Here is a 27,531-nt window from a genome sequence, read left to right on the forward strand (position 1 = left end):
TCACTTCTCCCAAGTGATAATGAGGCAGGTACTCTGCAGAGAGGGGCTGGAGTGAACACTAGCCAAAGTGGAGCTGGCCCTGGATGGTTTCTAGTGTCCCTAAGTACTTCACGAGGTCCCTACTTTCTTAGAAGAGGCAGAGGCATCCACTTTTGAAAAACTTCAATAGACATAGACTTTTAGTGCTGGAAGGGTCCTCAGTGATGTGTCCAAGTCTCTCATTCTTCACACAGGGCCACCACAGACCAACCAAGGTCAAGGAACACACTCACTCTCACTAAACACTAGTAATGGTGATATTTCTCTAAAACGAAATTTCTCTTCCTCTCCCTCACTCCCCCCTACACACACACACTCATGTGCGCTCTCTCTCTCTCTCTCTCTCTCTCTCTCTCTCTCTCTCTCTCTCTCTCTCTCACACACACACACACACACACACACACACACACACAAACAAAAAAAACAAACAAAAAAAACAACCATTGGCCACTCTGTCCTCCAAGTCAACAAACAGTGTGTCAAGCTGAAAAAGCCAACAAAAGCCAAATTATGAAATGTGAGTTGTCAGTGAGGCCCTCGCTGAAGACAGCAGCACCTATACAACTCACTGAACACAGAGAAGTCAGCTGGTGCCTACTGCCTAGAGCCTTCACCCATGGACTAGTGTTCACAGTACTAGAAGATTCTCTGCATGCCACCAAAGGAGAAGGGCAAAGACCTGCCACCTACAAACGCTTAGATCTACAATGATAACCTACCTGAAAGATTTAGGGCCACTCCATGACACTCAAGTCATCCTCGATGCTGCTCAACTGGCTAAGAACCTAGGACTAGACAGCCCAGGGACCGAGGAGAAAACCAAAGACTACTGTTCTGCTCAAGGAAGAGAGCCATAAAATAACTCCTAAGAACATTCTGTTATACTCAGATCAACGTCTTGCTCAGCCATCACCAGATCAGAGAATCTTCCTCCCGCAGTACTAGGGAGCCAATACAGAGACCCACAGCTGGACAACATGCGGAGAGTAAGAGGCCTTAGAACATTCAGCCCTAAATGGGATGTCTCCATCAAATCCCTCCCATCAGGGCTCAGGGAACCCTGTGGAAGAGGAGGCAAAAAAAATTCTAAGAGTCAGAGAGGATGGAGAACATGAAGGAAACCAGGTATTCTAAATACATCAGGACTGACAAGACATATGAACTCACAGGAATTAGAGCAGCATGCACAGTTCTAAGCCAGATGGGGTCCCAGTGCTGAGAGGGGCAGAAGACATAAGCCTCCAACCCCTAACCCACAGGTATCTCCAGTTGATAACCACCTGCAAGTAAAAAGTTAGTTCTCTCTAACTGAATCTCACTGGATATACAAACCACTCTTGAGGGCAGGCCCCATGCCCAGCAGTAGATGGCCAATATAAAATGAACTCAATGGCGTCTTTGGTGGTTCTGTGTCTGAGAAGGCTTGGTCAGGGCGTTTGTTAAATAACAAAACAAACCCTTACAGATCCTTTGTGCATATATTATGGTTCTCAGTTTTGCGTGTTCTTGGGACTCCTGTGTATATACACACACGTGTGCTTCTGCATCCACGTGTTTCTCACGCTTCCTCTCTGGCTCTTGCTCTTCTATTTCTTTTGTTTTATTCGGGTCTGTTTGCTTTTGACTTATCTTATTATTATCTCTTAGATGCCTGTTTGTTTCCTAAGGAGAGACAGAAAGAGTGTGAATTCAGATGGGAGGGAATCTGGGGAGGATCTTGGAGGAGCTTGGGGAGGGAAAACTATAAACAGAATACAGTTTTTGAAAAAAAAAATATTTTCAATAAGAGAAAAAAATAAGAAAATTTTAAAAATGTGAGGCACTTGAAATTTTTAATTTTATTTTATTAAAATCATTAAAATTAAAATTTTAAAACTGAACAAATAAACTTATTCAGTTAGATATCTATACAAAACACTGGGAAAACTGAAGGCCGAAGACGGATTGTGAGGCTGGGGCGATGGCTCAGTGAGTGAGGATGCTTCCGAAACAAGCTAGAGGGCCTGAGTTCACATCAGGCACCCACAGAGGCAGGGGGCGTGGCTGCACCCCAGCACGGGGGAGGGAGCAGAGACAGGAAGGTCCTAGGAGCTGGCTGGCCAGTCAGCTTAGCAGAGATGGTGAGCTTCAGGGTCAGTGAGAGACCCTGTCTCAGGCAATAAGACGGTCAATAACAGAGGAAGATACCTGCCATCCTTCTCTGGCTTCTGCATACACAATCACACAAGCATGTGCACCCACACACTCATGTACACAATCCTCTCTCTCTCTCTCTCTCTCTCTCTCTCTCTCTCTCTCTCTCTCTCTCTCTCTCTTTCTTCACATTATTTTGTGCTACATATGGATTCCATTGTAGGCACATTAAATGTATCATCTCATTCAGCTTGCTCAACCACCCTGTTGGAAAGGAAGTTCTATTAGTCCATTTCACAGAGAGGTAACACAGAGGAATTTACAGAGGTCCTAGATAGAGAATTTCCCCCTCTTGAAAACTCTGAGAGCTACCTGGGTTTACTCCCAGGTCCTAGGGCAACCATGATGAAGCTTTCCATTCTGTATCCAACCCCTGGCATGCCTAACACCTACTGAGCTTCCTGTGAATGACTAAGAGACTCTAGTCAGTTATTCAGCAAGAAGGATCAAAACTTAGACCGAATTCTGTAGAAAGGATCAACAGGCCCATCGCTCCCATGTGAACAATACTGGACACAAAGGAGAATTCTGGGTTGGGAACTGGCATCTGGTGAGCATCCAAATGCTCCCTGAGTGGCCAAGAACCTGCTAGCTTCCCACAGCTTCTCCCACAGTAGTCTGAGAGCCTCGGAAAGTGTCTCCCTCCAGGGAGACCAGGCCCTTATTTGTAAGAACAGAAATAACTCATCTGAACTCTGTCTTCAGAGGCACAGCACGGTCCATGCTGTTCTGTCCATGCAATGGGCGGAGGGGGAGGGCAGGGAGGGAACACCTGGCATTACACACACATTTTCCATATGGTGGCATTCGAGGCAGGAAGAATACCTTGCTTTGGTGTTTTTCCCTCCACCTTGCATTATAAAAACTTTCAATGGTAGAGACATGGTAAAAATAATCACAGGTTAGACCACTTCTATGTCCACTTCTATGCCCAGATGCTAAGATTAACACTCCCCTGGGAATCTATTCCTCTCTTTATCCCCTTGGGTATCAAATGGATGTCACTTACACTGCTGACACCTTCCAAGGTACCTCGTAGGCATCAGTACACTGCATGTCCTCTTGCAATACTTCACCATGGGTAGCACTGGCTACATTTAACTATTTGTTGAGTTTGATAGATCACCTGAACAGCCTTCCTTACCAGCAAAACACTAAAAAAAAAAAAAAAACCCACCTCAACTGCACAAACATCCAACTCACAGCTAGTTTTCTTTCAAAAGCTCTAGAACCACACACGAGGGGAAAACTTAGATACTCCATCAGCTCACGAGATGGTCTCAGGTTCAGTACTCAGAATCAGGTCTCAGGTTCAGTACTGTCTCCGTGCCCTGTCCACCTCACCTTCCTATGTGATTACCTAACCAACTGGGAGTCTGTTTCCCCACAGACCTGCAGAGCTCTTAGTGACTCATCAATCCCTCTTTGTGTTTTTCAAACTGGATCATGACCCATTAGGGCAATGGTTCTCAATTAGAACCCATAGAAAATGAAACCAGAACCTCTGAGGGCTGGGAAGGACTGTGCAGGTCTGGACATTTTTGCAAAGCTCCCTGAATGAAAATAGCATGAGTGAGGCAAGAAATCAACTTGTGAAACACAAGAGAACAGACAGACTATATCCAACTCCAGCACACAAAGGATGAAAATATATACAATGTTTGTTCCACACATATATACAAAATCTATTTGTTTAGGGATATCCTGAGTGACCAACGGAAAATGTACTTCTTTGGATAATAACAGCAGCCATATTTTCAAGTCACTGCCTTGAAGAGGTTGGTACCTTTGTCTACTCAGGTAAGGGGCTCAGCTTTCTGGTGTGGTAGCATTCCTCTGTGACCCCAGCACATGTGAGGCAGAGGCAGGAAGATCAGGAGTTCAAGGCTGGCTTCGGTTACCCAGTGAGTCTAAGACTAGCCCTTGTCTTAGAATACCAAAAAGAACCATGGCTGAATTCACAGCAGGAGGAGAAAAGAAGGTTGGCGCGTCTCTGCTACTAGAACGTGGTTCTCAGGGCAGGGACCAGGTCTGGGGCTAAGTAGGCATGGTTTAGACATGGATACTTGCCCAGGGAAGAGAATGCATAGGGAAGAGACAACTCCGGAAAAACAAGAGGAAGAGGCTTTTCAGAGCTGGATGTAATCCTTAATTTTCTAGGTTTTTGTTTGTTTGTTCACTTGGTTTTACAAGACAGAGTTCCTCTGTGTAGCTTTGAAGCTGTCCCAGAACTCACTTTGTAGACCAGACTTGAACTCACAGAGATGCGCTTGTCTCTGCCTCCCGAGTGCTGGGATTAAAGATAGGAGCTACCATGCCCACTCTAGGTTTTAGATTCCATCTTTTACTATCAAATCTTCAGATGATGCTTGCTCACAGTCTACCCCAAAACCACAAGATCTGGGAAAGATGCAAAATGGGGTAAGAATAAAACAGATCCTTTTGTTAAGGGCTCTCCAACTAAGAAGAGACAGACCATGGGTTGGGGGGTTGGGGGTGGGCTGTAGTATGGACTAAAAATTTTTCCAAAGACAGTACTGAGGGGATAAGGGCAATTTTGAGAAAAGGAATCTGACCTGGCAGAGTTTTAGGAGAGCCCATCAGGACAAATGGAAGAGGGCTTTCCAAGCCTTTGACACATGCTACAGAATCTTATGAGGGCTGTTGCCCAGCAGTCAGGATGGGAATAAATCTCTGAGGAAAACCAGTGGTAAACCTGTGGCTAAGGATAACTCTGCTACACCTCAGCCCATGTGCCATGCCCACCTCACTCCAGCATGCTGAATTACGAAGCCAAGTGTTTGGACGGGGCTGCTATACCAGTTCAAGGGAAGAGGGGCAATCAGGAGCTGCTGGGAGTTGAGGTCATTCAGAGTTCTTCCCAGGCTACATACTGAGCTGAGGAGTTCACAGGGACATTTGAATGCAAAGAATCAGACACTGGGGGGTGTCAGGGTTGAAGACAAGCACTCGGCTGAGACATAGGAAGAAGGGGAGCTGGATCACACCTTGGGGGAGCCTTACTATGCAAGCCATGGAGAACCAGGGCAGACAGACAGAAAAGGAATCCCAGGCCAAGGCTGCTGAAGGTGGCATGGACAATGGGAACTTGGTACTGCAAACGTCACTGATGATCTCAATGAGGCAGTATCACTTCTATAATGGTGATCAGAGGGACACCATCAGTCCACGTTCAGATGGGAACAAACATGGGCAAGGGGTCGTGACCCCAAAACAACTCTGCCTTATGTAGATCAGGTGCCACCAGCCTGGCTGAAGACCAGCTGACTTCACAAAGCAGAGGCCACCCAAGTCAGGTCCCTGATCACCATGTACAACCCAGGCACCCCCAGGAAAGCTGCAGGAGACAGATCCTCCATCTTTCTGTTCAGTTCTCTCCAGTACAGAGGGAGAACCACCTCCATGCTTCCTGCCTCGTCTCTTCCTCCCCCCCCCCCATCCTCTGTCCTAAGCATGAGGAGTTGAGTCGCCTGGAACAGCTGGAGTCCTGCCACACGTTATCAGAAGACACCTTCAGTAACTGCTCAACAACCCCCCTCACAAACATGCTTCAAACAAAAACCATGACCACCTGAGGCCAGCCTGGGGAGTCCTTACTGTAATCTTAGGCTGAGGCAAGAGGGCTGGCTGTCAGGAGTCTGAGGGCAGCCTGGGCTACATAAAGACTTTCAGGCTAGCCTGGGCTACAGAGCAACATCCTGCCCCAGAAGAAAAGACTCAAACCGTTGTATGATGAAGCTGAGAGTAACAGCTCACACTTGCAATTGCAGCGCTCGGGAGGCTCAGGCGGGAAAACGGCCACCAGTCTGAGTTTAGCCTGAGCCCTAAGCTGGGCTGGGCTGGAGAGGAAGACCTGATCTCAAAGGAGAGAGGGGGCTGAAAGGAGGAGAGAACAGGAAAGGGGGGGGAGAACATTCCAGAACCACTCATGCACACCCCCACACACGCTGCATCCTTCAAATGTACCCCTGAAGGTGAGGCAACCCAAGACGGCCAGAGGCTCAACACACAAACCAAGTAGCGGTACAAGCTGGCACATGAGGCAGAAGCCAGCCATGCTAGATGGTGTGGTGGTGGTGGTGGTGGTGGTTAAACACACGGCGGCGACTGGAAAACCCGAACGGGTCACCAGACCCAGAAGGGACAGGAAGCGGGTTCTCCCTCAAGGGTTCATCAAGAAAAGACACTTTGTGACAGGGCTGCAAGCCTATCGCGAGCAAGGTGGGACATGTGCAGCCAAATCAGGAAGAAATGAGCTCTTAAAACAACATCTGCTGCATCAGCTGGCTGTGTAATTAGCCCCCGCCCCCAGCCCTCACTGTGGATTTGGGCTCTGGGACAGCTGTCTGGAACTTCCCCAGGTGAGATCTGACTCTAGATGCCTCTCACTCAGAGAGGACCTAAGAGCCATCCAGGCACGGACAAGGGGCTTCTGGGAGCAGGAAGGGTATGGTGAAAGGGGGTTCCTAAAAGCCCTGGGGGGAGGGTGTCTTCTGGGGCTGTCCCTCACTTCACTCTTGGCTTTTCCCGGGAAAAAGTCGCCTCTTAGGGGCAGTAGGGATGATATTATCAGTTAATTCTTATTCCCCTCAGCCCCAGGAGGGGTTTGGGAGGAAATTGTGATACAGGTGTCAAGAAGATTCCAGAGCACTGGCTGCTCTTCCAGAGGACCCAGGTTCAATCCCCAGCACCTACATCGCAGCTCACAACTCCAGTTTCAGGGGATCTGATATATATGCAGGCCAAACACCAATGGACATAAAAAGAAGAGTGTTCTGGCCTCGCTTGGACTGGGGATTGCCATAGCAACAGAAAGACCCCCCCATCTAGCTTTAGAACATGCCCACTGCTTTTAACAGGCTGTGTTTGAATGGAATGCTTCAAGTTCCAGACCCTGTCAAGTAGCGACTCTCCTGGGCCCAGGAAGGTTCTCTGCACAGCAGCATCTGGTGGCTTTCTTGTCAAGGGTGGTTTGGAGGAAGATAGAACACAGAATCAGAGTCCCTTCATCCCAGATGGTGTCCCATGTAATCTTCCCATATCTGCTTTGCTGTGATAGGTTGTATTTCATAACTACTATCTCCCAAACTTTCTAGAAGGACTCAAAATAGAGGGAGCTTAAGGAGCATGCCTCATCCCCTCTCACCAAGCCACGTGGTACTGGGCCCAAGCTTGAGATTTCCTTACACTGTCCTAGACACGGATCAATGAATGTGAGACATCCCCCAGCCCTGGCCCCTGAGCCAGCTCTGGTTTAGGAAGTGCTGTGGGAGTCACTTGGCTGGAGAGCCTTTTTTTACCTTCGTGCTCACTTTCTGATTCTCAGATTAGGCTTCATCTTTATGATTATATTTTTGCCAGACCTGGTTCCATTAGTGACGGCTACAGCTGGTCCAGGTAGGAAAAAGCAAGCGGTCTCCTCAGGGGGAGGAGTCCTGACCTCCTCTAGGCAGTCTCACTGTGTCCTACTTTGAATCTAGACCCTGCGGTGCACACTTGTGCTGTGTGTGTGTGTGTGTGTGTCCGTGTGTGTGTGTGTCCGTGTGTCCGTGTGTGTGTCCGTGTCTGTGTGTGTGTCCGTGTGTGTGTGTGTGTGTGTGTGTGTGTGTGTGTGTGTGTGTGTGTGTCTGCGTGTCTGTGTCTGTGTCACCTTGCTTCCGTCCCTCACCTCTCAGCCTGCAGGCTTGCTTGGAGGCATCAGGTTTTGCAGTCATCACTCAGTTGATGACATTTCCTCTCTGATATTCCACACATGAGTGCCAAAGCCCACCCCCTAACTTCTGTGAGGCGAAACTTACGCTCCTATGACAACCAAGGTGGGCAGCCTGTGTGAGAAGCACTGAGGACAGTCAGGATTGCACTCTTTCCTGTCCAAGGCCCACCAGCTTGACCATCTTGTCCTGGCTGTCTGCACGATCCTCCCAGCCTTTTCAGCTGGTGAGAGGTATGAAGGAGGCAAGGGTTCCCGTCTTCAAGAGGAGCCACCACACCTGAATTCAAAGCACACCAACACCTGCTGTCTCCCCAGCTTGGCCAAAGGGAGCTCTGCAGGGGAAATGAGGGCTTTGAATACACACCCAGGAAACCAAGTGCTCTCAGGGCCTGGGGAACCCACCACCGAGAGGATGGATACTGGAGACTTGAACTCAGGATGCTAACAGAGCCCCTCAGATACATCAGAGATTTTAGTACTGGGTTAGAAAGCCATGAGCCCCGTCCATTCACCACCCCCCAGGGCTGACTGACACTCAGTAAGGGAAGCTGATCCAGGTATGAATTCCCCTTTTCTATTTGTCTCCCTGGGGGTGAGAGACACAGTCATGGAAAGCCTGGGGTTTGATCCCCTGAGGCTGCCACAGCTGGGTTCAGAAGCAGTTGGAGGAACAGGGCAGATCCCATGACACCAGGACACCTCCATCAAAAGCTATTAGTCCCTGGGCTTAGTCCCTTCTCCAAGATACAAGAAGGTGGCTGCCTGGTATGACACGTCACCCACAGCAGGCCACAGAGGCCAGCTCAGAAGTGTCCGCAAAGACCCAGCAGTTCCCAAGGAGGAGGTCATCACCAGAGAGAGCAAGGAAGGAGCAGACGGCCAGAGATGGGCATTTCCTTTAGTAATTCCAATGTGCAGGCCATGTCGGCAAAGAAAACGTTGCTACACTTATTGACCTAAGAGACCAAGTGGGCTTCAGAGGCTCTGTCCTGAGCCTGGGAAACTGCCCTGCTCATTAACAATTACAGCTCAAACAGCAGCAATAGGCAAATAGCTCTAACCTTCTACGGACCAGGAAAGGACCCTAGAGGAGGATCCCTCGTGACTCCTGATGAGTCTGAACTCAAACCCGCTCCGCCTTCCCTCTTAACAACTCATATGCCACAGACACAGGGTCCTCCATGTGCAATACCCCTGGCTCCCGTGCAGACTTGGGTGCCTTTCTGTGTCTTAAAATCAACTGCAAGAGGCAGCCCAGGAGCCTGGGGTAAGCAAGGGCAGGGCATGCGGCTGGTACAGGCATAGTAGACCCACCAGGCATCCTGACACCACTGCAGCAGGTGAAATGAAATCATTTCAATAAAAGGAAATAATGGGAGGAGGGGGTATCAAGAAGAGAAATTTAACCAAAAGAAATGGGGAGATTTTTCCACTTTCACAATAGGAAAAGGCATTTTATTTATTTAACACCAAAAATACATGATCATCTGATCTGAGAGTTTGATATTCGAGGAATGGAAATTGGAAATTATCATCAGAAGCTTTTGTCACTCTCTTCTCTTTTTGAGAAACACCAGGAGAGAAAAGACGGGGAAATTGACAAAACAAGGAAGCTACTCAGCTTTTTTCAGCCTCCTGTAGGTCTGCTGGCAAGTGGCCACCCAAAGACAGATTAGGCCAAACTAAATACAAGATGGTCACTTGAAATCTCTGTGTGTGTGCGCGTGTGCGTGCGTGCGTGCGTGCGTGTGTGTGTGTGTGTGTGTGTGTGTGTGTGTGTGTGTGTGTGTGTGTGTGTTTTGCCTGCATATATGTCTGCACCACTTGTGTGCCTGGTGCCCATGAAGGCTAGATGTGGCTGCTGGATCCTCTGGAAGTGGAGTTACGGACCGCTGGGAGCCAGCCGTGGTGTGTGTATTTTATGTGATCTACTTGCCAGCCATGGTATGTGTATTTTATGTGATCTACTTGCCAGCCATGGTATGTGTATTTTATGTGATCTACTTGCCAGCCATGGTATGTGTATTTTATGTGATCTACTTGCTATCACTTGTCCAGTCATGGTATGTATATTTTATGTGATCTACTTGCTATTACTTGTCCAGCCATGGTGTGTATATTTCATGTGATCTACTTGCCGTCACTTGTCCAGCTGAGACCTGCATTGTCCGAGCACCCCACACTGTCACTGCCTGGGCCTGACAACCGTGCCGAGACACCTCTGCCAGCAGAACTCCCACTGGAAGGCCGCCAAATCCTACTGGCGGCGGCTGCGATACCTTCCACCATTTGTCGTCTCCCGTAGCCCAGGCTGGCCCCAAACCGCCTATGTAGCTGAGGATGACCTTGAACTTCCGATCTCCCTGCCTACAGTTCCTGAGTGCTAGGGTTATAGGCACAGGGCGCAGCGCAGGTTTATGGGGTGACGGAGACTGACCCCAGAGTCTCCAGCACTTTGGGCTAGCACTCTCTGCCGACGGAGCCACGTTCCCAGCCACCTCCGTCACTTTTGTTTAAAATCTTTTAACTTCCATCTAATACTGCAGTTGCTTCTCAAAAACGCAGGGGTGGAGGGACTGGAAATCTAATTTTATTATAGTATAAAATGACTTAGTACTACCAACACAGGAACAGCCTTGCCAGCCCACACGTATATAGTATTTATAGATCTCAGTTCTGTTTAAAAGAGAACCAAGAACAAGGTTCGGGTATATTATGTAATTATTTAAAAACTCTTGCCTTTTCCTGACAGTGTTGCTGACAATGCCTTAATTGTTCCCTTACAATTTCCCTGTCAAAACAAAAAACCAGAAACACCTGTTGGATCTGGATGTATTCAAATGTGCCCTTTGAGTCCACGTCCCCAGCAACCTGAAAGGATTCAAAATGGAGTTCACACTTTTACCCCATTCTGGGCACCTGCAATGTGGGCTGTCTTATCTCCCTGACTTAATAACTGCAGCATGCGTGATTGTTCTAGAAGCCAAAGAAATGTAATAGCTGCACAAACGTTCTCCTAATTGTTAGAGACCACCCCTAAGGCAGCAGAAGCCACTGGCAGGGAGAGTTCTTCTAGATGGGAGCAGGTGGAGCAGGATGAGAGATAAGCAGATCCAAGGCGTCACAGCATCTGGACAAAAGGATAGTTCCCTTTCTCCTTATCTCAAGCCAGGGATCATGGCACACTGACAAAATCATACAGGAGATTTATAGCCTGCACTTTACCCAGAAACACCAACTTCAAAAGAGAAACAATGATCCTCCTGGCTGGGTGTGGCACTGCACACCTGTACTCCAGGCAGAAGCAGGAGGATCTCTACAAGGGGCCAGCCTGGGCTACTTAGAGACCCTGTTTCTTGAGGGGGAGAAGGAAGGGAGGGAGGGAGGGAAGGAGAGAAGGAAGGAAGGAAGAAGAAAGGAAGGAAGAAGAGAGGGAGGAAGGAAGAAAAGAAGGAGAGAGAAAAAGAGAAATAAAGGAAGGAAGGAAGGAAGGAAGGAAGGAAGGAAGGAAGGAAGGAAGGAAGGAAGGAAGGAGAGAGAAAGAGAAAGAAAGGACAGAAGAAAGAAAGAAAAGAAAAAAGAAAAGAAAAGAAAAAGAAAGGGAGCTTCTATAGCATCCAGGGATTGTTCTCAGAACATTTATTCTTTTTTTTTAAATTTTTATTATTACTGTTTTGATGTTTTGCCTGTAGGTATCTCTGTGTGAGGGTGTTGGATCCTCTGGAACTGGAGTTACAGACAGTTGTGGGCTGCCATGTGGGTGCTGGGAATTGAACCCTGGTCCTCTGGAAGAGCAGCCAGTGCTCTTAATTGCTGAGCCATCTCTCCAGCCCCCCAGAACATTTATTCTTAAAGATGAACGATGACAGATACCATACTACGAAACAGCTCCCCACTGAGCCCCTGGATGTTTCAGAAAATAGTTCAAGATGGAGAGTCTGATGAGAGTAACAAACCCAACACGATTCCCCTTGAGTGTGCTGGAGAGACCAGGAGGAGAGAGGACAATGTTGCATGCACAGGTCTTTGGACACCCTCAAGAGTGAGAACTCTGTGCTCCTTCCTCTTGCCTCCCTGACTCCCTAGACACATTCGGAGCCCTCTAGATCTGTGTAGTATTCGCAAGGTGCTCTGCAAGGTGTGGAGAATGAGAAATGTGAAATGCACCTTTTCACGTCACTCGCAAGAGGGAGGTTATTTAAAAATCTGTTGGGGGCCTGCAGAGACGGCTCACTTGGTAAAACGTGTACAAGCAGGACAACCTGAGCTTGGATTCCCCAGCACCCACATGACAGCTAGCCATGGTCTGTATAATTCCAGTACTGGGGGCTGGGGGCAGTGAAGACAGGAAGATTGTTGGTGTTTCTTGTCCAGATGGCCTAGATGAACTCTGGCTTCAGTAAGAGACCTTGTCTCAAAAGCTAAGATGTAGAAAAAGATTAAAGAGAGTATCTGGTGCCAACCTCTGGCACTTGTGATCTCTCTCTCTCTCTCTCTCTCTCTCTCTCTCTCTCTCTCTCTCTCTCCCCTCCCCCTCTCTCTCCATGGTGGTTGGGCAACTAACCACCCTATTTGAAAGAAAACAGAACTTCTAATGTATCATATACAACACATGCCCCTCAGGCTAACAGGTGTAAAGGGAGCAAAGGATTAAAGAAACACCACGCAGTGTGGCCAGATGCCCTGAGCTTGCACATGAGCTCCACCAGCACTCACTAGCTTCTGTCCCACACAGCCTCTCTGCACCTCATCTAAACAGTGTCTAAGTGAGCAGTCCAGAATGTGTCTACCTATGAAAGCACGTGAACATCAGAAGAGTAGGCAGGTGGAGTTGGAAAATTACTTTTACAACTTAAAAATTGCTGGAAAAGTATGTTAAGTATATTTTTCTTTGTTGTGCTTAGTTTTAAACACTTTTAGTGTGTGCATGCACACACTCACCACATCCCACATGTAGAAGTCAGAGGACAGGTTACATGAGTCTATTCTCTCCTTCCACTATGTGTATCACAGAGCTCAAACTTGGGTTGTCAAGCTTGGCAGCAAGCAGCTGAACTGACCCAGCCATCTCACTAGCCCCCAAGGATATTTAAATCCCAATACTTTAAAAGACACCTTTATCGTGTGCACAAGAGAAAGAGAGGCTAGATGAAAGCTGGATGTGATGGCACACACCTGTAATCCTAGCATTTCAGAAACGGATGCAAGAAAATCCCTAATTCAAGGCCACCTGGGGCTAGAGAGCAAGACCCTGTCCTCCACAAAGGGAAACACAAATATGACACTGTGAGCTATCACTAGACTAACAGTAATTTTCTCTTTTCCTCCTGTATTTAAAAGCAGTATTTTCACAATGGCTATACCCTATTCATGTTACATTTACAATAAAAAAAAAAAAAAATAAGTAATCTACATTATTACTGGCCTGTAAATGCAATACTACCCATGTAAGAAATAATGTAGACTGCAGCAGAATATAGTAACATTCCATCAGAGTTTGCCCTGCTCATTTCTACCCCCACAAAAAAAAGACTGGGGCGGGAGGGGAGGAGACTCCAGGAGTGCTCACCAGAAGGGGGTGGGGGTGGCAGGAGGGCGTGGGCAGAAACATGGAGAACGAAGAAAAGTACTTTGGCTAATGGTTGTAGTACCGGGGTTCTCGATAAATGGCATGTTAAGCATAGGAGTTTAACAACAACAGAGAAAGACACACATCTACCACAATTTTAGTTCCATTACGTGGGGTCTGAAGTACAGAGCCAGAAGACAACACTGACCTAGACTTCCTGATCTGAGGGTTTGCACAAGGCCATAAGCAGCATGACCTGAGCATTGTGTGCGTGTAAGGCCATCCAATGAACACATCAGCACCTCCTAGGGAATAGAGATGATGATGCCTAAGATGCTTCTGAAAGGCAAGAGACCTTCCCAAGGGGTAAGAACCGTCCATACTATACACGACTGGTGACACACGGGCCACATGTTCCCATGTGATGATTTAACCGAGTCCTGTCTGAGCCCTTCCCCCGAGAAGGGCTGACCTTTTCTCTCCCTAGAGTTCCCTGAGGCTGACAAGTGGCTAGAAGCTCTTCCACAGCCAGCCTGGCATCCCTCCAGCATGGACTCATGGGGCCATATGCGGTCTCTCAGCCAGGTCAGGAGCCCATGTTCTGCTAGCTCTGCTGTCCATTGAGGGAAAGGAACCTCCAAGACCCAACTGCTCCAGAAGAGAAGGGCAGAAGGACCAAATGTGCCAGAATTTACCAAAGCATCCGGCTGTTCTCATCTTCTGAATCTCTCTAAGGAAAGCATTTTATTTCCTGGCTGAAGCCACCCGGGTAGATAGACAGACAGAGGAGTCGGTAGATACTTAAAAGTCTACCTAATGGGAAAACGTGGCTAGAAGAAATTGGCTCCAGAATCAAATCATGCAACAACCACATGACATTGTTCTTCAGATGCTGGCTGGGGTAAGGGAAAGGTGCGGCCCCAGAGGACTCATGCTCCTTGCTGTCAGAGCAAGACGAGGGCCACCAATCAGCCCCCGTGGGCATTAAGGATGCAGCTGTCTTCTGAAGATCCCTCCCTGCCCCGCCCCCACATAATATATACACTACACATAGTGTGGCCATTAAGGAGACCAAGGTGTGGATTTCATATGAAATCCTTTCTGAGTGTTTTTACATCCTCTGATTTGTCCATCTACCACACAACGGCTTTATGACCCTGCTCCGGAAATGAGGCCCAAGGAGCAATTTACTCATAAAGGAAGGAGAAGGAGGAGTGTGAAGTAATGTTCTTCCTGTCCTTCCACACTGTGGCCCTATCAGAAGAGGCAGGAGCACCATCTACCACATGCACAACTTAGCTGTGTGTGCTCGCTTGTTATAAACCAGAGTCTCTCCTTCCCTCGGGGGGGGGGGGGGGGGGGGGGGACGACTAAGATGCTGGCTTCTCACCTCACCAGCCCCAAGTGGCTCACACTCAACCCTGACACTGAGCTAGGTATAGATAGGCAACCGTCCTTGCCGTAATTTAAGAGTACCACAAAAGCTGAGGTCTTGGCCCAATCAAAGGTACCTCAGCTGGGAACTGCTTAAGGAACGGCTTCTGGTGGGGTCTTAATCCATCTGTTAGAGTTGTTGCGTTTCCACTGCAAGCAGGTTCTCAGAGTTGGCAGGGGTGCTTGGATTCCGTTTGTCTTTCTGAACCCTCCTTCTTCCCCAGGCAGAAGAGACCACATAGATCCCAGAGCTCATCGCTGGCACCCTACGACTATGAAGGCAAGATAAGCCCAGGAGAACCAAGGCTAGCCCATGGACTCAGAATCGACACCGTCTCAGGACGAAAGTGCAGGCGACTGCCCGAGCAGCATGCGCTGCTCCCTGCATTAAGACAAGGGAGGGCATCCCTACATCTCTGTGAATGGGAGGGATGGGAAGGTGGGAGGAGGCGGGATGTATTTACACAGGAAAGCAGGAAAAGGCATAACTGGGGTTTTGGAGCTCAGCTCTGGGGAGAGGAAGGGTTCCGTTTGGCAATGCATTCCACGATGGCTTAGGAAACCGACACGGCACAGAAGGCAGAGGCCAGGTGAGCAGGCTGTGGCCACAGTCGGTCAGTCAGACGCAGGACAAACACGGGGGATTTCATCATGAGCACTTTCCAAGAGTCCAGAGGAAAGAAATCGGGGCCTCCCATCTGATATCTTGTGCTCTCCAGACCTCCTGTCCCACCACACACAAAACTCATCTTAAAATTCGTCACTGGAGCTGAGATGACTCAGTGGGTGGAGGTCCCTGCCACCAAGCCTGACAACCTAAATTTGATCCCTGGGACCCATATGAATGCCCTCAAACTGTGTATGTATATGTCTTAAAAACTTAAAAATCACATGATAACGAAAATAGACAATTCGGGGTGGGGAGGTGGGGGAGATGGTTTCTTCAGACTGGCTTGACCTCTGTGTCTGAATTCTAGGTCATTCCGAGTTTTTGGAAAGCCCAGTCCTCACACACCACAGCTACAGGCTGGCTGTCCACTGTCTGAAATCTGGGGTCCCAGATGGTTTGTACTTGGGGAATGTTTGTTTTTCCTGATTCTGGAATATCTGCACACACCTTAAGACTCATCTTTAGATTGGGACTGAGATCTAAGCACAAAACTTATACATACCGCCGGAGGTTAATGTGATGCCATATTTACAGGGTCAGATGTGGCATCATGGAGGCGCTCACCTTTCAGACTGGGGATTTTCAGATTAGGGTTGCTCCACCTCTATCAATCCACATGTCATCAAGGGAAGTGACAGTGCTGGTATGAGGTCACAGATCATCCCTGGGAATCTGTCTCCTCCAACACAAAGGAGAGAGGGGCCCACAGGAGTCGAATGTACAGAGCTCCACTGAGAAGCCAGGCTGCAGCCACTTCAGTGGGTACAGCAGAGAACAGCCAAGTTCAGTGACTAGGAATGTAGCTCAGCTGGTGGAGTGTTTGCCGGGCACGAAGTCCTGTGTTCAGTGCCCAGAACCTCATGACACTGGGTATGAGGACGCACACCTGGAACGGCAGTGCTTGGGAGGTGGAGGCAGGAGGATCAGAAGTTGAAGGTCATCCGTGACCACAGGGTGACATGCATGACACCCTCTCTCAAAGAGGATAAAGCAAAGCACAACAGAAACCTTCACGCTTTCCCTGTCTAGTCACAAACAGTTTGCCAGGAAATGGGACAGCGTGGGAAGGGGTGGCAGGCAGGATGGGGTGAGCCGGGCAGGATGGGGTGAGCCGGGCAGGCTGAGTGCCCTCCCTCGGTCAGCCGCTTCTGGAGCGGTTTCTCTAGCAGACAGTAAAGAACTCGATTACATCCAGTTAACTGTGCTCTAAACTGATTATGCATGTGCCAGGCTAATGGATTACATTAGCAAGAGGAAAAATAACATGCAATCAATCTCCATTACTACGGGCCACACCAGGGCCCCACCACCTCCAAACCCCACCCGAATCCAGGCACTGAAGAAACCCAGGGCGAGGGAGCCCCCTCCACGGCCACAAGTTTATCTTAGTCACATGGAGGGAACAAAGGGGCTGGGAGCAAGCTCTGGACCCATCATCCAAAGGGGGTTGGGAGAGCTCCCTACCCTGCTAAAGAGCCTCAGCAAGCAGAGGGACATTCATTATCCCAGGACTAACAGGCCAGACTAAAGACCTTTGCCTCCTGTCACAGGGGCAGTGACACTAAGACACTAGGGCTGGTCACTGCAGCAGGGGGGCGTCAGCCCAATGGCTCTTGGTCCACCCTCTGTCTCAGTATCCAGGGCCTTCTCCTTGTGGTATGCGCTGTGAACAAGAGGATGATCACTCTGTCCTGAGCAAACACACACACAAACAACAACAAAATAAGGAAGATAAACAGGGCCCAGTCCTGGAGGTGACCAGAGCAAGTAGGGCAGCAAATGCCTCCTCCTCCTTACTGTCAGGGTGTGATCTGTGGACACGATTTGGGGGCTGAGGGAAGTTCTCAGCAAATCCTGTTTCTGGGGCCTTCAGAAGCAAACCCAAGTGTTCGGCTTTAGTCAAGACCTGGACCATATGGATGGTGTGGCATGCGGACTTAGTAGCCACCGTGTGTATTTTATAATCTAAAGGGCAATCCATTTCTTGAGGTGGAAGAGGCCAACTTCACTCCATGCCTATGTGGCCCTTCATCAGAGTGGCATACAACCTTCTGTGGCTGAGCTGACCGTCGGTCCTTCAGAAAGCCTTGTTTCCTCTGGTTTTTCCACCTGGTTGTCTTGGCCACGTCAGCACCATCCTATGGTCAGCCAGACCTCCAACTGAACCTGACTGCAAAGAACTTCCTTTCCAGGGTGGCACAAAAATCAAGCCAGTCCAAGCCTGTCCAGTGCACAGGACAGAGGATTTGGCTTACAAAGTACCTAAACCAATCCTAGCCTACTATATATAGCTGGTGTCTGCAGCCACTTCTAGAACATTCTATCCCTACTACCCTGCTCTGAAACGGTTTCTTATCCACAGTACTCCCTGAGAATGAGAGCAAGTGCAGAATGAGTCACAACCGTCACCTCTGCGGATACCGAAAATGCAGGCAAAGGATCCTGAGTCTTCCTCGTGTGGGGTCTCCATTTACAATCGTGAGCGGCACACACGAGACTCCACCGGCTCGGAGTCAGCAGACACTGCACGTGGGCTGGCCCAGAAGTGAGGAGCAGTGTAGAAGGAAAAAGGAGAGACTGGGGATGACAGTGAGGAGGATGGAGAGGAGTGAGGGAGTGGAGGGCGTGTGGAGTGAGGCTGAGGAGATTTATGGCGATTTGTACCTGATTGTTCATACTAAAGCCATTATGGGATGATTAGAGGAAAAGGTGAGGCTTTAAGTCCAGTGAAAATCAATAGAAACGTCTGGAGCAATCCTGCCGTGCAAGTAAAAGGACTATTTACAGTGTCTGCAGCCCCTCCTCCTCCTTGACGGTCTACACTGTGCAGCGAGAGACTGAGGGTGGGGGAGAAAATGGAAGGGGAGGGAGAGAAAAAAAGGAACGAAGGAGGCTGAAAGGGGAGGAAGCAGAGAACAAGGATGTAAAATACAGAAACATGGGGGGAAAACGAACCCGGAGCCCCTCACCTGACCTACTTTTCTCCATAGCATTTACCACCTTCCACCATGTAATTTATCCACAGTGTGTGTAACTCATCTTGTCCCAGAAGAACGAAAACTCTATGAGGACAGGGATACGGGTCTGAGCATGTGCATGTGTGTACGTCTATATAGATGTGCATGCATACACACTTGTATATAAGTGTGTGTGTGTGTGTGTGTGTGTGTGTGTGTGTGTGTGTGTGTGTACATATGTATGTACATGGGTTTATGTCAGTCTATTTTCTACACTGATACAGATGTACTTCCAGAACAATGGCTGGTAGACAGGAAGTGTTCCGTGCACAGCTGCTGACAGGATGGATAAACAGAATGAAGACACGAATGAGGCATTCTGGGAGCATCCGGGAGAGAAGAAATAAAAGATGGACTCAAGGACAGGAAGGGAGAGTAGGCCACGGCCGCTGACGGTGACTCCACAGACTCCAGCGGAGACCAGCAACCAAGAAGGGACCACGCTATTGGTCTGCTGAAAACTGACCTGCCCCTGAAATGAGATACCCTGAACCTTCAGCCACCAGGAGAAGCCATCAACACATCTCAGCTTCATCGGGCGCTGGACGCGACACCCTGAGAGTGAGTCTGCTAGTGGGATTACAGCACAAATTACTAGTCGTTCCCCCCCTCCTTCTCAATCTTCCCCAGTCACTCTGTGGAGAGACTGTTCCTGGGTCTCAAGGAGCCCGCCTCACCTTATACAGCTTCAGGCTGGCCTCGTGCCTGGAGTTGACCGTGTGCAGCCGCAGCTTCTCCAGGCTATTGGTGTAGTAGTCGCACGCGTTGCACTTCAGGTGCACGGGGTTGCCGATGGCCACGCACTTGAGCCTCCACTCGTTGGCCTTGCCACCCTCCTTGATGTGGGCCACCAGCTGGTACTTCTGCACGTGCTTGTCCGTCTTGCAGTGCAGCTGGAAGTTGGCCTTGAGCTGCGTGTTGTAGCGGCAGAGCTTGCACTGGTACGAGTCCCCCATCACGGCCTTCCACTCGTCCTCCGAGAGGCTGCGCTCCACGTTCATGTGCAGTCCCAGCAGGTCCAGGTTATCCGTCGTGAACTTGTTGCAGACCGCACACTGGAAGAGCTTCAGCGACGGGTCGTTGGTCTGGATGAAGCTCTCGCCCAGGTTCATCAGCTCCTCCGACACCAGCTGCCCGCCCCCGAGCCGCATGTCTAGGGGTATCTCACCGCCCACTGTAGGGAAGGACAGAGGGAGAGAGTCAGAAGTCAGGCTGGCGACCGTGGTACACAGGGCAAACATCGCAAGGCGCTACCAGCTGGAAAACAAAATCCTCTTGCTGTGTTTGGAACCTCAGTGGTTTGTGGAAGCCTCTGGGCTTTCCATCTTCTCAAAATGAACATCTAGACCAATGTACGGAGCTCGGTCTCCTGAATGATTTCAATTTGTCTTCTCTCTCGGGATGCAGGAAAAGTGCGAAGTCTGTATCAGCCTCCGAATACAATAGCATCTGAAACTCCAGACTCCAGCCTACCCCCAGAACTAAAAATGAGCAGAGCAGTCCACAACACTGGGCCTCTAGGAAGACTCTAAATTGGGCCCCGTATTCACCCAAACCATCACTGAGGAGCAAAACTTCCCGCCATCCTAGGAATGGGGGAGCCTTGCGCTGTCCACACAACAAGAAAGTGAATTTTTCATTGCCATTAATATTAATGTAGATGGCCACACTGATGCACAGCTATACAGCACAGATTTCAGTAATGAGCCCTCCACTCCTCCCAGGGCCAATCTCGTCAGTATCCCACCCGTCGAGCAGAGCTGCCCACCCCACCCCTAGCCCTTTCTAGGATGGCCTTCCTTTCCCAAGCCTCTGTGTCAGAGCTAGCCACACACAGGACCTCATCATAGCTGCATCCCTACCAGGGTGGGGACATTCTAGAGCAGAGGTCCAGCCTTGTTCTGAATAACCCCCTCATCCGGGAACCCACCCCACGGCACACAGGTACAAATATTTATTGTATCAGACAAGGATCAAAAGCACCCAAATGATCCACACTCGGGAAGTGAATCCAGACAGACAGCTACAGATGAGGGTCACCTCACACTCCCTAAAAAAGGTCGGATAAAGACCTTCTCTTTCCCTCTCCACCCTCACCCATTTTCAGTCCATCACTGCCCTGCATAAACCAGGGGAAGGCTCACCTTCACTGGTGGGAGATGAACATACAAGCTCTTACTTCTACCCTGAGAAAGCCTTGGAAAGGCTGGGCTTCCCTCCATTCCTTAAACGTACACAGTCACTCAGGAGCTGCCTGCCAGGTTCTGTTTCCTACCTCTCCTCTGAACACGTGCACACTTGAGCTACGAGGCCTGCCCCCCACCCTCCAAATGATATTTAAACTTGACCTTTTGCATGTGGTTTGACTGAGGTTATTTTTTTAATAACTGACTAGAATTCAAGTTAGTGGCTCATCAGAGGGAAAAAAAATGATGATGGCGATGGTGGCGGTGACGAAGATTGATGATGATGATGATGATGATGATGATGGTGATATTTGTTTCCACTACAAAAGAAGAGTTCAGTATAGACTCCACTAAGCAAGACCAGCTACATTCACAGTCTGCAGACAATATAAGAAGCCACAGAGATCTTCCACGTGTGCATTCCAGAAGGTTCAGGAAACTTTGTTTGTTGTCTTTCTTACCATCCCCCTTAGTGAGAGGAACCATAACTAGGACATTCTTTTTAGGGCAAGAGAGAAAATAAGAAAGAAGAGAAAAGAGAGAAAAAAAAAAAGAGTCCTATACTTAACGGGGATGAAGACAGGCAACATTCACAAAACATACTCAGTTTCAGTCACAGCAGAAACTGCCCAGAGGGTGAGACAAGGAGCAGACGCGTATCTGTTTCTGATGCCAACCACCTGAAGCATCAAACCTCCCCCACTCTTCAAATGCAAGCTCCGCGCATCAATAGTCGTCACTCTACAGAGAAAATCCATGGTCGCTCGCTGGGTGTCTGGATGAACACTGGAAGCCCTCAGAAGAGGCAGAGAGAATAAGCCTCTGCTCCTATCCCCAGTTCACAGGCCCGGCAGAGGAGCAGCGAGAAACCGGGATGCTGAAGAGTGTGCCAGGACTCCCGCCAAGACTCCACCTTGGAGAAAAGCCAAGGCATTAGAATCCTGCAAGTCCACACAGTTAATTCAACGCTAGTGAATTAGATGACCCTCACTTGATCCACAGGCATCTGGGAGCTGTCTCAGTAAGGCTGTAGCAGACCATTCCTTCTGAGCCCTATCTGGGCGTTCATAAACGCCCTTTCTGCCTCCCTGCAGACCCCAACCGCGTCTAGTAACCTAGGGCCACCTCACCACTGGCCTAGCCGCAGCAGGCACCACTGAAACTTACGGCTTTTCTGCTTGCCTATGTTCTTTCTCCTGCTGAGGCCACACAACCCCCTCTGTAAATCACCTGGACATATCCTACTGTCCATACACACCGTCAACCTTGCATCATGAAACCATAACTCTCATCACCCCGACAGACCTCATGGCCACCCAAAGGACAGGACATCTCTGAAGACCCACCTCATCCAACTGTGGCGCTCACAACTCAAGAGACCTTCTTGACTAAACTGGGCAAGATCCTTCAAAAGGATATCTCTACTCTAAGACAGAAGGTGGGGCTCTTCTTTGTGTGTCTGGACACAAGGATCTGTCCTTCTGTTTCTTTTGTGCCTGGTAACACTAAGAACTGTGATGCCCTGGGACTCAAAGATACTACGTGGGAAAAAAAGCCCACAATATACGTCTCCATTTCTCAACTCAAGTAGCAGTCGGTGATTTTCAAGCTAACTAAAAAGACCTTGATTTGTCTATACGAACTCCTCCCATCTCTGAGCTTTTGTAGTATGGAGGTTATTTCCAGTTTATTCCGAAGATCTGCCCACCAGAATTTTACTGTCTCTAAGGTGGGAAACTATTTCCTATTGGTGAGAGAGACAGAGAAAGAGACAGGAAGAGGAGGAGATAACGGGCTTCAGAGCACCAGGAACCAACACCCACCCTTCCTGGGGTGCACGCGTCACTCTGGGGACAAACAGGACAATGGATTCCTGTGCCTTCATGGGTTAACCAGTCCAGTCGGCAAAGCATCTTCAGATCACTTGGTCATAAAAGATCAACAGGTTAACGTTTCAAAAGAGAAAACAAGGTTCAAATATCATGAATTCATAGTGAAAACACAGAGCAGGAAGAACAAGCTGAATTATTGGAAACACAGCTCAAGAACAAGTTAAATCTCCAACACCACACAAAATAAAGACCTGCAGACTGGTGAGATCTGGCCTCCTGGCACTTGCCTAAACCTTGCCCAAATAAAGGTGTGTGCGCACTATGTTGTTAAGAAAACTACTTTTTCCCATGTTAATCATAGCATTCTACTTAACTAGGGTCCTTTCCACAGACCCCAAAAGGCTGGGGAATAGAGACCAGGTTGGGCTCCACCAATGGAATACCAGGTGAGGTCAATGGGGACCTGGCCACTGTACTAGCCTTCATAAAGTCAATTTGTACATTTTCCTGCTCAAAAAATTGGTCAAGACCAACAGTTCTCAGCACCCAAATCTCCTCTATTTCTGCTTCTATTTCAGGCGTGACAAGCTAAGCAGTAAGATCAGGTACTACGGTTTGAAAAAAATGTCCCCCACCAAGGCCTAGGTGTTAAAGACTTGGTCCCCAGCCTGTGGCACTATGGGAAGGTGGTGAACCACCTTCAAGAGGTAGGACCCAGTTGGAAGTCTTCCAGTCATATGGCAGCCTAGCCCCTCCCTCTCCCTTTCAGTCCCTTGCTCTCTCTGCCAAGTCCTCCCACCGTGATAATACTTCACCACAGGCCCCAGAGCAACAGGAGCCAACTGACCACAGACCAAACCCCCCAAACTGGGAGACAACCTGTTTCTCTTTACACATCTCAAGCGTCTGTCGCAGTAACAGGAAGCTGTCTGACACTGTCAGCACAGCTGGGGTCTGGATGTGGCCCACTCAGCTTCTCCGGGACCTACCTGTTTCTCCTGGCAACAGAGAATCCACGAGCCAGCGTCTAACGGATACCAGAACCTAAGCTTTCTTTGATGGACAATTTTACGATTTATTCCGTCCTTCATCTATCACAGCACTCATGACAGTGTCCCCAGGGCAATTTAATTCCTAATTAATTCTACGACACACTAATCAACAACTCATCCAAAATAAGAAAGAATATAAGAACACGCCTCTTTCATCAAGATCTACAAAAACACACAGAGAACTCGAGAAATCTCCCTGGGTGGTTCCCAGTTCGGCACAGAACCAGCCTTTGGGTTTTCAATAAGGTATGTTACAGCTTTCAATTGCTCCTATTGAAATGATGACTGTCCCTATTTAAATTATAGAGATGATGGTCCCAGCTACGGTTTCCTGCAAGTTTTAATAAATATTTGATGGAACCCAAAAGTTTTGAGTGATTATGGCAATTTTTCAAACTGGGAAAGAGAAGAAAGAATGGGAACAGTAAAGGAGAAGTCGACCATAAGCCAAAAACTAGAGGCAACACTTAAGTTTTAATCCTGGCCCTCCACAGTCAGAGTACAATCACAGCTCTGCCGAATGCATAAAATTTTCCGAATGGGCACATCGAGTGTAAGGGATCCTTGAGGGAAAACACTAGATTGTGAGACATTCCCATTTACAAAAAGGAAAAAAAAATAACTCAAGGAGATAAAAATCAAAACCAATTTACACACCTCAACCTACTCCACATGCTTCCCGCCCCAGTAGCACAAACCCCTATGGTTAAAAAGTACACGCGCCCGAGGGGTTAGCCTCACCTAGAGCAGGCGTCATGGCAGCCATGGGCCCTGTGGGATCCAGCTGGAATCCGCTCATCATGAACTGGGTGTCCGAAGCAGTACTGTCCATCTTCAGGTTGGGCAGGTTCATGTTCTGGGCCAGGTAGTACTGGTAGAGCTCGGCCTCGGCGGGCGAGGGGAGACTGCCAAGGCCCAGGTGGCGGTTGTGCTGGATCTGTGTCATGTTCTGTTGCAGCAGCATCATGTTGTGCATGTGTTTCTCACTGGTCATGTGGATACGGAGGTTCCTGGCCACGTTGGTCTCATAATCACACACCTCACACCGCCACGTGGGTTTGGTTTTTGGTTTGGTGGGTGAGGGGGCGCCACAGGAGCTACCGATATTGGCTGCTGCGGCAGCGGCGGCGGCGGCAGCGGCGGCTGCCCCAGCGCTGTGGCTGAAGACCTGCTCGCCCCCTCCGTTCTGCAGGTTCTGCATGTTGTTGAGATGTTTGTCAGACTGCATATGAATACTGAGGTTGCCTTTGGTAGTTGTGGAGTAGTTACACACCTCACAGCGGAAAGGCTTGTAACCACACGTGTAGCTCTCGCCTCGTGCCAGCCGCGGGTGGGGCTGCCCGCTTTTGCAGTAGACACAGGAGCCCCCAGGCTCCGGGTGCTTCTCCTTCATGTGTGCCTCCAGCGTCTGCTGGTACTTGTAGTGCCAGTTGCACTTGGGGCACTTGAGTGTTTTACACGAGTTACGAGAATGCATCATGGTCATGTGGCCACCCAGGGAGCGGGAAGAGCCCAGGACCGTGTCGCATTTGGGGCACTCCACACCGCTACCCGAGGGGCACTCCCCAACCCCAAGCTCGCAGAGGGAGCCAGCGTGCTGGTGATGGGGGACAAAGCCCCCATCGTCACCCTCTGTGCTTTCATTTGGTTCTGGTGCTGTGGCATTGTCTTTATTGGCACTTTCGTCAGCGAAGTCCAGCCTCCTGCCCTCTGCCACATTGGCCCTGACGCCCTCCCTGTTAAAGCTTAAACGGCTCCTCCTGTTCGCACCATCGAAGACAGCAAAGGAAGAAGCAGAATTAGAAGTAGTAGAAGCTGTGCCCCTCGACAGGGTCTGGAGCACATTAGGCATTAAGGGGGAGTTAGAAATGCTTTGGTTTGAGAGAGCAAGGTCCTTTTTGCTGCTACCACCGGCTGTGGCTCCAGACTCCTCAGGGGCCCTGTCCTCCAGTTCCTCCTCCAACTCACTTGGAAAGAGTCCTTTGCAGCCCTCCTCTTCCTCTTCCTCTTCTTCCTCCTCCTCTTCCTCCTCCTCCTCCGCCTCTTCTTCCTCCTCCTCCTCCTCCTCTTCTGCCTCCTCCTCCTCGGCTGGCTCTGCTTTCTCGGAGAAGCAATCCGGGTCCCCCACTTCTCGCTTATCTCCTTCAGCTGCCCCAGAGTCCTTGCCCTCCGAGGATTTGGTAGGACTGGAAGCCAGGGGCCCCAGGGGGACTGAGGTAATGGGGGTCTTCAGGACCGAGCTGGTGAGCCCGCCAAGGTTCAAGAGGGTGCTGGGGGTCAAGAGACCAGCCTGGGGCTGCTCAGGGGCGGCAGCAGTGCCGGCTGGGAGGGCTTCCTCCCCTTCCATACGAATGCCACTAAATTTACCATAAAAACTGTGTCCAGGGCCTATGAGGTTAGCTGTGGAAACTAAAGGGTGTTGAAAGTTTTTGTTTTTTGGTTCCAGAAAACTTACAAGGGGTTCCTTGTCTTTGCCAATCCCTTGGATGATAGCGGAGATGTTCTTATTGCTAAGAATTTTCCGCTCCTCCTCACTCAGGGTCATTCGATGGTCGTGCACCGCGTGGGTCACAAATGAACGGACATACCCAAAGGAGAGCTTGCACAAGAAGCACATCAGAATGGGCTTCCTCTTGCCGTAGAGCACAAAGCCATCGAACTTGGACAGGTCCACATTGTTGGGAACATCTTTGGATACGCAGGAGCTTTTGGCAGAACCGTCGCTGTTCAGGTAATCCTTGTTGCTTCTGTGTCGCACGTCAAAAACGCGGAAGCTGTGCAGGACAGGGCTGAGCCCCGCCAGGGCTGAGGTATTCGGGAAGGCCTGGTCTGAGCCCTCAAACCACTTCCCGAAGGATGAGGCTATGTGGAAAGTGTTGATGATCTGCGGGTACACGGGTGCAGCACACGAGGGGTCCCCTTGTTTGCCCCCCGCCCCAGGGAGAGAGTTCAGGAAGAGCGAGGAGGGGACAGGCCCGCTGCCACTGCTGCTGCCGCATGTGGCTCCGCTCTGGGCCAGCTGGCTCAGGCTCTCGACAATGTACGCGGAGCCATCTGGCTGGTAGACGATCTCCCCGGCCAGGTTCTCCACGTCACTCTCCTCATCGCCCTCTTCGCTGGTGTCGCTGGCGCTCTCCTCTCGTAGGGGCGGCAGGGGCGGCAGGGGCGGCGGCGGGTGGCGGCGGCGGGGGACGCGTGCCAGGGCAGTGGTGCTCCATGTAGGTCTGGAGGCTGGCAAAGGAGGCCGAGCACTCGTTGCAGCTGACCTCCTTGCTGGCGGGCTCGGCGGGCGGCCCGGCCGAGGTGCTGCTGTCCGCCAGGCGCTCATTGAAGGGGGCCCTTAGGCTGTCCAAGGGCCCATGGCTCTCGCCTGTGGGCTGCTCCATGCTACTGGGTTTGTCGGGGAGGTGGGTGCTGTTGAGTTCAGTCCATTGCCGGTGCTGAGGGATCCCGCACCCATTGTCCTTCCCCGAGACGACGGGCGAGTCACAGCCTTCCATGGTAAGGCCTGCGTGGAGCTTTCATTGCACCCAGTACGGATCGGACCTGAAGGGTGGAGGCAAGGGGGGGAAGAGGGAGAGAGGGGAAAGAGAGAGAGAAAGGAAAGAGGTTAGGAGGGCCAAGGCTAAGGTCCCGCACGGAGTGCGCTAAGCAGCTTCTGTCCATACCCACAACACAGAGCTTGCAGGGCAGAGGGCAGGCTGGGGGACGTGGCCCTGCACAGTGCAGTACGGAGAGACAAGCAGCACCATGGACAACACAGCCAGGTCCATGCAATGAACGGGAAATGGGGAAAGCGGTCGGG

General features: G+C 49.9%; 1 protein-coding gene across 1 annotated transcript in view; it reads right to left on the reverse strand.

The window, feature by feature from the left end:
• The window catches only part of Zfhx3 (zinc finger homeobox 3), a 167,549-nt gene extending 140,381 nt beyond the window's left edge, over positions 1 to 27,168 (reverse strand). Inside the window, 2 exon segments of the mRNA XM_052729394.1 lie at positions 19,334 to 19,830; positions 24,468 to 27,168. Of these exon segments, the coding sequence (XP_052585354.1) occupies positions 19,334 to 19,830; positions 24,468 to 27,054 (3,084 nt within the window). The 5' untranslated portion in view covers positions 27,055 to 27,168.
• Positions 27,169 to 27,531: the final 363 nt, after the last annotated feature.

The sequence above is a fragment of the Peromyscus californicus genome, unplaced genomic scaffold (assembly GCF_007827085.1).
Source record: "Peromyscus californicus insignis strain IS unplaced genomic scaffold, ASM782708v3 Scaffold_8__1_contigs__length_139910024, whole genome shotgun sequence".
Taxonomy (NCBI): Eukaryota; Metazoa; Chordata; class Mammalia; order Rodentia; family Cricetidae; genus Peromyscus; species Peromyscus californicus.